At 35.1% G+C, this 12015-nt stretch overlaps 1 protein-coding gene across 1 annotated transcript in view; it reads left to right on the top strand.

Moving 5' to 3' along the window:
- Positions 1-12015, top strand: part of ARMC4 (armadillo repeat containing 4) — a 71757-nt gene that overhangs the window by 38670 nt on the left and 21072 nt on the right. The window contains exons 17-18 of the mRNA XM_033511366.1: positions 10131-10319; positions 10907-11128. Coding sequence (XP_033367257.1) covers positions 10131-10319; positions 10907-11128 — 411 coding nt within the window. The remainder of the gene's footprint in view (positions 1-10130; positions 10320-10906; positions 11129-12015) is intronic.

Genomic DNA, 12015 nt, shown 5'->3' on the forward strand with positions numbered 1-12015 from the left:
GCACTGTGTGGCTGCTATTAATTTATGTAGATGATTCAATGATACAGATATATGGATATATAGTGAGAAAATTTGGTGTTGTTTTTGATAACTGAAGCACTTTTTTTTTTCTCCCTAATTATTTCTACAATGGCAGCTTGCTTGTAATTTTTTACACATGCTGGTTATTCTGAATTATCTTTTCATCCTTTTTTTCTATATGTGCACTCTAGTGCAATAAAGTGTTTTGATGCCTAATGGTGCATGTCTCCTCTGTAAAGAAATGAATATACCTGCCTCTCTCTTGAACAATATTGCTGTAATTGAATGTCAAAATACTACTTCATCTCAGAACTGAGGTAATGCTTCCTATGAGTAGGACTCAGTGACTTGAAGTGCTAGGATAGAACTGCAAATTGCTAGAACTTCCACTAAAAGCACTTTTTCACAAATGAAGGGAATAGAGGACAACTAATGAAATTATGTATTACATGGATTTTTTTTCATTTTTTTCCCTGGGGTGTTTGATGAGTGCAAGCTATGTACACCCTTAGTGTAGCTATTCTCCTTTCATCTCTCTTGGCTGCCTGCCCTAATGCTAATCTGTGATCCCACAAAGAGTTCTTTGTGTGACACTGAGGCCAAGTGGCTCACTGAAACAAACCTACCAATAATACCCTTTCCGCTGACACTGAATAGAAAGAAATATGTATAAAGCAGCAACTACAGCCACGCTGAGGAAGTGCAGCAACTATTTCTACCTGAAAAGAATTTGGGATTTTTTTGTTGAAAGTTAATGTTATTCAACAATTTGCATGATCTTCCAAGAAGCAGTTTGGTTTATGCAGTGCTTGATTCAAAAGCAGTAATAAGTACATGACTTTAAAGGGTTATGTGTGTTCTGGCCTTTCTAAGCCTGTACTTGGGACCACAAACTGTGTTTCAAATAGCTGTGAGAATGGAGTCTGAGGGGGTTTTTTGTGTTCTTTTGTGGAAGCTGTAGTGGTTCTCTTCTGTGTTGTGGAGATTCACAGATGAAAATGAACTTGTTAGTAGTATCATAAACAAATTTTTATAGCAATGTAATGCAGCATCCATTTTTATGCACAAATATTTTCATTTTACAACCAACTTAATGTTTTTTCCTGTATATTAAACATCTTAGAAGCTAATCAAAATTCTGATAGAATAGTTGTTTTGTCGTATGTGATTACATATTTCTCTTCATGCTTACTCTCTCCATAATCTGTTTAAGAGTACTTCCCATAGAATAGAATTTTATCAGTATGATGTAGCTAAGTGATATAGTGTTTGTTACAAAGGAATTAAAGGAATTATTCTAATAGAAGCAGATTGTTATTAATTGGTTGGTTCTTTACTTCCAAAAGGAAAAGTTACTGCTGTGGGCACATTGCTAGTAGCAAAGTGTAAGTGAACTGTCCAAGAAACACAAATGATTATGAAAAATGAATAAGAGAAGTCTACTCAACTCTGTTGATGTTGGAACAGCAATGTTTGCTTATGATGCTTCTTTGAAAAACAGTACTTGTAATGTTCTCCCAACATACATCAGCCCAAACATAAACATTTGCAGAAATTCTACAAAGATGTAATTTGGGCTATTATAAAAATCACCCAAATGCATTGTGCCAATAAGAGGAACACTGCCAGCTTGAGTCTGTATGAAAATTCCTATTTCCTCACAGAGGAACTTTCTAGTAGAATCTTTAAATAAATTAAAAAAAAAAGGGGGAAAAAGTTCTAGACTTTTTTTTTCTGTCCTCATATTTAGTAGAGTTTTGGGTGCAGACATTGAAATGCAAATGGTAATGTCAAGCATCATGTTTTTCTGTCCCATGTGCCTGCATATCAGCTTCCAACTTTCAGTTTTAGCCTTTTTATAGCTATAACTGTGGGGCTTTCTTAAAGAACTTCATTAAGCCATCTATGTATAGAGTCATCCTGTTTTCAGCTAGGGTAGAGTTAATTATTTCTCAGTAGCTGTTAAAGTGCTGTGTTTTGTCTGTCAAAATAATTTAAGCAGAGTCAGAGACTGGGGGTTTGAAAGACAAGAGAGAGAAAGTTACTCTGTTTTCTTAAAATTTACGTGTGGAATGACATTCACCCTTTTCTGATACATCGTGGTTTCAGTTCTACAGGAGACTATCATGGGTATGATGAAAGATGATGAGACATCGAAAGATGTCTGTGTGTTTCTTTTATAAGGGGAAAGAGAATGTCCATGTTGACACAGAAACCCCCCAAACCAAATGAAAACTAAACCAGGTTTAAGAGGGGTCACAAAATGGGTATGTGGGAAGGTTAATTAGTCTTCAGTCCTGAAAGAGTATTATATAATAAGGATGTGAGTTTTGCAGCCAGCCAGTCTGGAGTTAACTTATGGATAGAAAATATGTTGCTGATGACCTATTCTTACACAGATTTTTGCTTGTTATGGAAAGTTAGCATAACCATATGTATAAAACCACAGAGAGCATTTCTTTTCTAAGAATAACAAAGAAATGTAGTTAAAGTTGGAAATTCTTCTAATATTTAAAAAATAGTTAAACCTTTGCTGTTTTAAATACATTAAGATGCTTTGATTGCTAATTTAAAACTATAATGTAGAAAGGTAATTGGGCTCCATACTGCACACTGTTATTCCTTTGTTTTACATTTGAAAAAATTTAGTTAAGTGCTGCCAATGCATTTTTGTTTATGTACCATTCTTGGGTTAAGCCTAAAATGTCAAAATTCCCTTCTTTTGTATGTACAGCATTTTCCAGTTCCTTTGTTTGCCTTGCTGTGCTTCTTGCAATTTTACACAGAAACCTTGGTTCAAACTTAGTGCTCTTATTGCTATCTTTCCATTTTTTAATTTGTTTTCTCTAGACATAATTTTTTACATCTGTCCTACCTACTTCTCTATATTTGCTCTCATTTCATGCAGTTTTTATGCCCTCGTATCTGGATTTAGATCTTCCAAATTTTTAAGCATTTTTGATTAACCAAGCATCAAAAAGTGTACCAAAAGAGAGACAAAAAGGAATTTTTTGCTTGCCTCTGAACCCTTTCAGAGAACCAGGATCCTCAGATCTTTAGGAAGCCCAGGAATCCAGACCTGGTTTGGTGAATCTGTAAGTGACTGCTGTGCTTGCAGGGTGCATACAGAACCAGCTCATCCAATGACACTTGACACAGGCTGACTAGTGTAGTGAACTGACTCTCAGGAGTTATTTGGGCCTCCTACAGACAAGTTGGAGTTCCTAAATTAACTGATTCAAATTGCCCTGAGGTCTTTAATATCTACAAATATAGGAGTCCAATTTCTGTAAGACACATAATGTGGAAGCCAGGAAGCAAAGGGTGTAGCCTGTATCTCCCTCACACAGGAGCCTTGGGCCCTAAGTTCCATGCAAAGCAGCTGTCTGAGAGCTTGGAGACCATGAGAAGCCAAAAAGCTTAGGAGATCCTGGAGACCTGGATTTCCAGCTGTTTGGCAGCCCATCAGGCAAGAAGTCAAGGATTCTATGAAAACTAGAAGCCAAGGAGCCTGGCAGGCTCCATCTGGCTGACAAGAGAAAAGATGAAGAGACATGTTGGTTATTTAGCCTGCCTTTCCGCCTGGTTTCTGTCAAAACTTTTCAAGAAGCTGTTGTGTTCTTATGGAAGGTTTTGGTTCCATTCCATTAGCATTTTCTGATGGAATACTGTTCCACTGGAAAATATTTGACCCGCGTTTCTTGTTGCTTGGTTTATTTACAGCTACACATGCTAGTCAACAGCTTGTTGTGTAGCTTCTTTACTTTTTAATTGGATTCACTAACTGGATTAAAAAAATCTATAAAATGTTTTAACTATCATCCTTCAATTTTTTTTCTCCCTTCTTTGTTTTTCCTTTTTGTCCATGTCCATGTTTCCTGTCTTTACCCTCTCACTTGCCACTGGGATTTCTGCAGGTCTTAAAGCGAGAAAAGAGCATGGCGATCATTGCGTTTCATTTGCTACCTAATATTTACCAGAATATTTCAAGCAATCATTTTATCTAGTGATGAAGCTTTAGATTGAACTAAAACATATTTTATACTTCATGCTGCTGCTTGTTCAGATTCTCAGTGGTCTGTAATGGTGAGTGGTACATGATGTGATTGCCTTCTTATATCCCACTCTATTTCTGGAAGCATGCCAGACATACAAGGACAAACCATAACTGTTTTAGCAACTTCTTAGTTTGTGTTGTCACTGCATTGATTGTTTAACTGAACTGTCCTCACAACACTCTAATATTGCACTTCTAAAATATTAAATTACATATTATGACTTAATGACTACATATAATGACATTAATGACTATCTCATAAACATATTAATGATTATAAGAAGTTTGCTTAGACATGTTTGAATTTGATTCAATCCAAAACCAATTAAAATAATGTTTTTCGACGTATTCAATGTTATTTCTTTCTCATACATCCATTATTTAAATGCTCCTCAAAATAATCTGAAATAATTGAGACAACTATGGCATCAAAGGACTTTGGCATTCATTGTTTCACTGCTTATGTGGGAAAAAAAAAAAAAAGGGATTTTGGCAATTACCCAGGACTGAACTTCAGGTATAGTCCACAGACTGAAAAGTAAGGAAAGCAACAGACAGAAGGACTACTAAAAGTTACATTAGTGACTAGGTAGACTTATATCCCCCTGACATTTTTAGAGAACCTGCATTGCATGCCTTCTTGGGCTGTGTGCTGAGATAATTGACTTCACTTTGGTTTTTGAAACTGCCAAGAGTAATACAGTTGCCAAGTGTGCAATGATCAAATCCCTGAAGAGAGGAAATTCTGAAGAGGAATTCTGCTCTTACAGGCTATAGAGTAGCATTGGAATCATGTCAAAGCAACTCTGCTTTGTTACTTTGGCTTTAGTTCCTTCTTTGAGGTAAAGAGAAAGATCCATGTTCATTGTCTGCTGTTGTTTTCCCAATACACTGTGTTTTCCAACGCATTGCATTTTCTCACAGAAGAAAAGTTGAGATGTAGGGGAGTAGTTTTATCTTACAAATGCTTCTTCATCTGTTGCACAACAGTGTAAGCCTCCATAACTGTATAGGCAGGAATAAAATTAGCCTTAAAATATAAAGGAATTTTATCAATATTACCATTGATATTATTACCAATTAATAGAAAATTACTTATATAAATTTTGTTTCCATTTTCACTAAGCAGCTGTAATATAGAAACTTATTTGCATTTCTTTATTTTGAATTTTAAATTTATTTGTGCACTGTAATGAGAAGTTATTCAGTTGGGAAATGCAAATGGAAAGCTTCCTTCATTAAAGAAAAGTTTAAAGATGACTCTTGATTACTCAAGTTTGTTTGCCCAGCCATACCATCACTTTTTTGGGCAAAAGTGATTAAATTTGACAAGTTAGCTTTGATTCCTTAAGCTTTTTAAGATGTCCTGAGAGTGAACTATTATTTGTCTTTCGTGGAGAAATTGTATCTTTCAAGTGGAGTATATTTTAAAGATAAACACAATGTGTTTTTGTAATTATGTGTTTAGCTTTAAATCTTTCAAATAAAGAAAATAGTTTTCACTTTAGAAGAAATAAGAAAGGAATTACATTACAAAAGAATCCAGTAGTTCTTCTACAAGACCTGTATGTCTCAACCTGACTGATGAACTTTATTTAATGAAAATAAACACAAAAACCAAAGCATATCATGACAAGAAAACTCAAAGATCCCAAATGTTCACCTTGTATAAATACCACAAAGATCAAGTCCTGCAAATACCATAATAGTTTCTGCTCTTAATTAAAAAGCTGTGCGAAGCTGGTCTGTCTCACAGTCCTTTTGCTCTTGGGTGAAGCCAATATAGAAATAAATGAAAGGGAAATAAGGGAAATAAGGGAAAGTTAACTGATTCTTGTTAATAGTCATGCAGGCCAGCAAGATGCATGTATATAATAAAGAATAGGTGGATGAGGTTTTATTAACACTGTAGGTAACTTCTGGCCTCAGCATCTATGCCAGATAGGTGTGTTTTTACTGCTTGAATTTGCAAACTCTTCTCCTTGAATACAATTTTAGAATAGTATTTCTCATACTTTCTGAGGATAAAAATTTCTACTACTTAGAAGATGTGGTCATGTCAAGTCATGAAAGATTCTGTTATCTCTTCCTTTCTTCTTTAGCTACTTGAAACATAATTTAACAAATCCATGTCTTTTCATGTGTTACCTCAGGTTAAATGTTGCATTAAAAATATAATAATGATGAAGATATAAAATGAAGGTGATGTCTCCTGTTAATACAATAAAGCCTTTTTCCCCCTTTCAGGTTTTGTTTTGTTTTTTTTTTACATTTTTATGACTTCTTTAGAAGTCTTTGCATTTGGCCTCTTACTTTGTTCAGCTCTGGAAATATTATTGTTAAAACAGATGCATTCAGCCTAATGTTACCACATGCACACAGATATATACAATAAAATTATCTGTTTTATTGCTTGTTAGTGATTTTATCTATGCTTTTCTCTATAAAGACAGTTTCTAGGATTTATTCTTAACTTTTTTTCTCCCTGCCTAATTCTACCTGAATAGCTTTGTTAGGAAACTAAGAAATAAGATTTTGTCACAATAGGTAAGGGAGCGGGACACATGGATAAACATAGTATAGATAAATGGAAAAAACACAATATAGATAAATATGAAAGCTTAACATGCACCAGTAGCTGGAAATTACAAACCCTTTGGCTTTTTGGACAAAGTAAGTTGTTTTTCAATTTAATTTAGAAGGTGGAATTTAAAGATTTCATTTTTTCTAATTGAAACAAAAAGAAAGGAAGCATTTTCAAAGACATGTTATGTATTTTTTTGTTATGCTAAAAAAAAAAGTTAATAAAAATAAATGAAAGTGACTGAGAGTATTTGAAAACTAAAATCACAGAATTTACTTTTCACTATGAGCAATATCTGATCATTAATACAAAGAACGTAGATTAAGAAGAATTCAGTCGTGGCCTCTGAAATCACAGGCACAACTTCATATAAATTCTTTTTGAAATATTGAATGGCAATTGAATATAATAAATACATATATTTCTGTTTAAAAAAAGAAACCTAGAAATATATTCTACAAAACAAGTATGTGGTTTTGCTTAAATTATACAAAAAACATTGTGTTTGTTGTTTAAATTTCTCTGAAAAAAAAAGAAATCTTGTACAAAACATAGTGTATTTTAGAGGTCTCATTTTGGTACTTCTTTCTGCTCATTGTTCTTCGAATTTCTTGCTGTTTTGCTTTTCTCTTTGTCTTGAACAGACCACCAGACTACACCCACAATCACATTTGGGAAACTTCCCTGACATGTGGTTTCTGCAGTTTTCCTCTGCTTTTCATCACTGGTAGAAAGTTCTTGTGTTTACTTGGTTTCACAGATGATTATTGAAACTCTTTTCTTTTTCTTACTGCTGAATTGTTTTTATGTTATTCCATGACTTGAGTGGAATGTACTCCGTTACAAAATGTGGAAAGTATAAGCTTGTCAGAAGAGAAATTGAACAAATAGGGTTATAATCACCTGGAAAGAAAATATGTACAGGTAGAAAAATATAAAATGTTGGTATTGGTTCATTAAGATGAGATAAAGGCTAACTTATCTCTTAATGGAAGGTCTTTCAAAAGCAGGAATATAATACATAGATATGTGATACGTGCAGAAACACAAAATAATCTTCAGGGCCCTTTCAAATCTTAGATCTTGTACTGTAGCATTTACCTGTTGAACAGAAGGCTTTCTCATCTGTTGAGGCAATATTTATACACAAGGTAATGCTGTAATGACCTTGAAAGATTGGAAGTAAATATAAAATATCTCATTTTATTTTCTCCTCCCATGTCTGGTAATTTAGCTTCTAGCCCTTGAATATATGTAGGTAAGAAATTTGAGTGTAGAAAGCTTTCTCAGTAATCCATTACATATTGCCTTGGGTCAAATTTTAAAATTTCAAGACAAACATGAAAACTGATATGGAGAAACAGTGTTTTAATTCAGGTGAGTGTCTGTAGATGCATTACATTATGGTATGCATACACTAGCAATTATAGATGAACATTTATGTTGCTGTATCCATGGGAAACCCTCTGTAAGCCCACCTGCCTCTACATGCAGCTCACATGGTAATAGGGTGGCAGAGCATCACCCTTCCTTCTCTTTCTCAACTGCTTTTCTGAGCCACAAACCTGTATTGTCCTTCTTCTGCATTTAGATTCTATTTTAATTTCTATAAGGACCTCTGTTATATGTTCATTTTGGGGGTATTTAGGACTTGCGCATGAGGTTTGCTCTTAGATGCTGCCCTTCTTCCACATGCTGTAGCTTGTGTTTTTTTACCCTTACACAGTTTGGCTTTAACCTCTCCCTTCCAGTCTCAAGATTTGTTCTGCCTGTGGCAAAAAATGTTTCATTACCAGCGGGCCTACCCACTGCTTTTGCTTTCTGTGAGAAGGAAACATCACAGCTAAGAGTTCTGTTTGACATCTAGACCCAGAACTAAAAAAAGATGAAACTGCAGCATCTTATGAAATCTTCATTTACCAAGTCCATGATTTGATGGATTTGCTCAGCAAAGCTAACACAATACAGTTAGACCCTACTCTGTTCATAAATCAGCCCCCCAAAAGAAATAAATATAATCAAAACCATGCTTGGTCTTCAGCATCCCTCCCTAGCCCTAGGAAAGTTCATACAATTCATGTTTGCCCTTACATGAAGTCCAGAGGGTTTCAGGAGAGTGTCTAGTAGTTTTTATTCAAAATTCTCCCATTGACCTGTTGAAAGGAACAAATAAAAGTAATTCTACCTGCAGACCTTTCTTTCCATCCCTGTACATTTATCACTACTGAGGAGCACAAGCTGAAATTTATCCTATGAAGTTACTGCCAGTCATTTAACTGCTTGGCTCTGGTTCTAATGTAGTAACAGTTTGACACCAGACTGTCCAATACCACCTTTAGATGTGCCACCTAACACCACTTCAAAGGTCTGTGCTCCAGAAATTTCTAAATCAGAGAGAATACTTCCATATTGAAAAAAAACCCTCATTTTCTTTTTTTTCTTTGAATTTGCCTAACATCTAAATTTTTTGAGAGCCATTGCAATCCTGTTCCAAGGACTTCCAACTTTTCAACAGTACTTTGTTTTGAAACAACTTTGATTCTGAACATGCCACCTACTAATTTCGTCTGATGATCCCAGTTCTTCTAGAAGAGAGATCCTGGTGTGCCCTTCCCATTCTGCTCAAGGTTCTGTACATCTATATCACACTGCTCCTTCATTTTCTTTTATTACCTTGAGTGTCCTAGTTGGTTAGTCATTCCTTCTACAGAACAGTTCACTACCACTGATTATTCTTGTTGTCTTTCTCTAAAGCTTTTTTAACGTTAATTTTTTGAAGGTGGTAAAAAAGGACTAGATCTGCCCACTGTATTCAAGATCGAGGCACACTGTTTTCTATTTATTTTATGGGCAAACTTAGACATTTTTCCAGGGTAGTTTTTGTGGTTTTTATTCATATTTTACATTGATTTTTCATACACTGAGGTGCACCATGGTTCTCCCACAGTTGCTGTCATGACTTGTGTAACTTTCCCTCTTAAATATTCCCGAGTGCTCATTGGCATTGATACAAGAAAATAATATTGTCATCCTTTGTCTTAGCTGTCAGACTAAATGTAGGAAACAGGAGACACTTTGAGAGCCTAAAGTGTCTGTTGCTGTGTTAGATGCCCTAAGGTGTGCAAGGCATCCATCTGGCCACTCTGATACAACTGATAAGTGAGACTTGCACCCTTCTAAAGTGACAGCTTGAGACTTTTATACCCTGCGGTATGAAAAATGAAAAATGATAGATACCTTTATTTAGGCATTGCATTTCTGCCTGTGTGCTGATATGTAAAACAGTCTAACTCTCATATGTCAATCAAAAGAGCTCCAAGTTCCAAATTAGCCATATTTCTTGGTGAAGGCAACACAGCAATAGCTGCAGTTTTGAATAAATATGTCGTACCAATCTGTTTTTTAAACATTTTCATATAAATACTTATTGAATATTTAAAAACTACGTTTCTTTTGATTCTTATTTAGAATTCCGGGGAAATGGTTCGATCATTTGTTGGCGGCTTGGAACTGATAGTCAATTTGTTAAAATCAAAGGATAAAGAAGTTTTAACAAGTGTATGTGCAGCCATTGCAAATATAGCTAAAGATCAAGAAAACTTAGCTGTTATGACAGATCATGGAGTTGTCCCTCTGTTGTCCAAGCTAGCAAACACAGTAAGTAACATTTAAACATGTCATAAAAAGCACTGGAATTTCTTACATCAGACTGCATTATGCCCATCTAAAAGGTTGTGACAGGAGCAGTAGATTTTGCAGCAGTTACAAGGAAGAGCTGTAGAATCATTCCTCTATGGGACATACATTAGACATCAAAACAGTCTGTGTCTGCTACTAAAATTGGTTTGGAAGATGAGCTTCATTTTAATAGTTACTGTTGCAGAATATTGTTTTTGTGAGGTGCAGCTGCCGTCTGAAAAAGGCACAAAGGGTTGAGAAAATAATAAATCTGAACATGCAGAAAAATCTCACTGATGGGGCTATATTTTACATTTTAATGCTATCTTATCTAATTTCCAGTCAGTCTAAAAGTACCTTTGAAATAATATAAAAATTCACAGCACTTGCTATAAAAAGAATATTAAGGGACTTTAATAGCTCTATGCCTTACAGCTCTCTCCAGTTTTAATTGTACTGCAATTAAATTGGGATGCCTTAAAGATGTGTGGGAATACGATTCTGCTTTCTGATGAATTTTTGTTGTGTGTGTTGACTTTAATTTGTTATGTTTCTACTTTCTTTAGAACAATAACAAGTTAAGACGTCACTTGGCAGAGGCCATTGCCCACTGTTGCATGTGGGGCAGCAATAGAGTTGCCTTTGGAGAGACCAAGGCTGTGGCTCCTTTAGCACGTTACTTGAAGGCAAAGGATCCATTAGTTCATAGAGCTACAGCTCTGGCTTTATATCAACTGTCAGAGGATCCCAACAACTGTGTCATCATGCATGAAAATGGAGTGGTGAAGGTGAGGTGGAAGCTTTTTCTTATTTGGGGTTCAAACTATTTAAGAGGTTTGGCATGGTCAAAAGAAGAGATACTTAATTTGAAATAGTTCTTGAATACTACTGTGTACCTCAAATTTTCTAAACTTTATACTAAAAATGTTTGGTTAATTAGTGAATTAGTAAACGGGATTTTGGTGCCAAAAACATTACAACGAGGTGGATTTGGGGAATGGAAGTATGACGTGGACATTCACCTTTAGAGTACTTCACTCTGACATAGGCTGGTAGTGACATGACATCAGCATTTTGTTGTTCTCCAGTGACATTTGCTAAAGAAGTTGGGTTATCTTAATGGATTATTGCCTAATATGGCAGTAAGTCACCTAGACATTGAATGTAACTGATTTTGGGGACAAATTGGGTTAGAATAATACAAAGGCTTAGTTTACCTGAAGCTGTTTAGGTGAATTCTTCATTTTATTTTTACTTATAAAATTCTTATGTTAGGAGTTAAGCATAATCAAATTCTGCAAAGATCTTATCCTAGAACAAAATTTTCTTTCAAAAAGATTTTTTAGCGAAGTTTTGCGTCACTAGTTGAAGGCAGAAGAGTTACTCCTTTGGCACAGGAGAGATAAGCATTATGGCTTTAGAGATGGAGATAGCAGGAGTTCTCAATTTTCATAAATTCCCTGAAAGATTCACTATATGCAGACCTTTCATTTTACTTGATATTCAGGTAAATGAATTTACAGTAAGAGTTGACTTATAATGCAATGTTATTATTACTGTTGATTTTCTGCCTGGATTTATGATAGTGTAATTCATTGTGAGTCGTTTCGGTTCTGGCACAGGTAATGGTCCTGAATTATCATGCATTTATCTGTAGTTGGCTTAAAGCATCCAC

The sequence above is a fragment of the Parus major genome, chromosome 2 (genome assembly GCF_001522545.3).
Source record: "Parus major isolate Abel chromosome 2, Parus_major1.1, whole genome shotgun sequence".
NCBI classification, from domain to species: Eukaryota; Metazoa; Chordata; class Aves; order Passeriformes; family Paridae; genus Parus; species Parus major.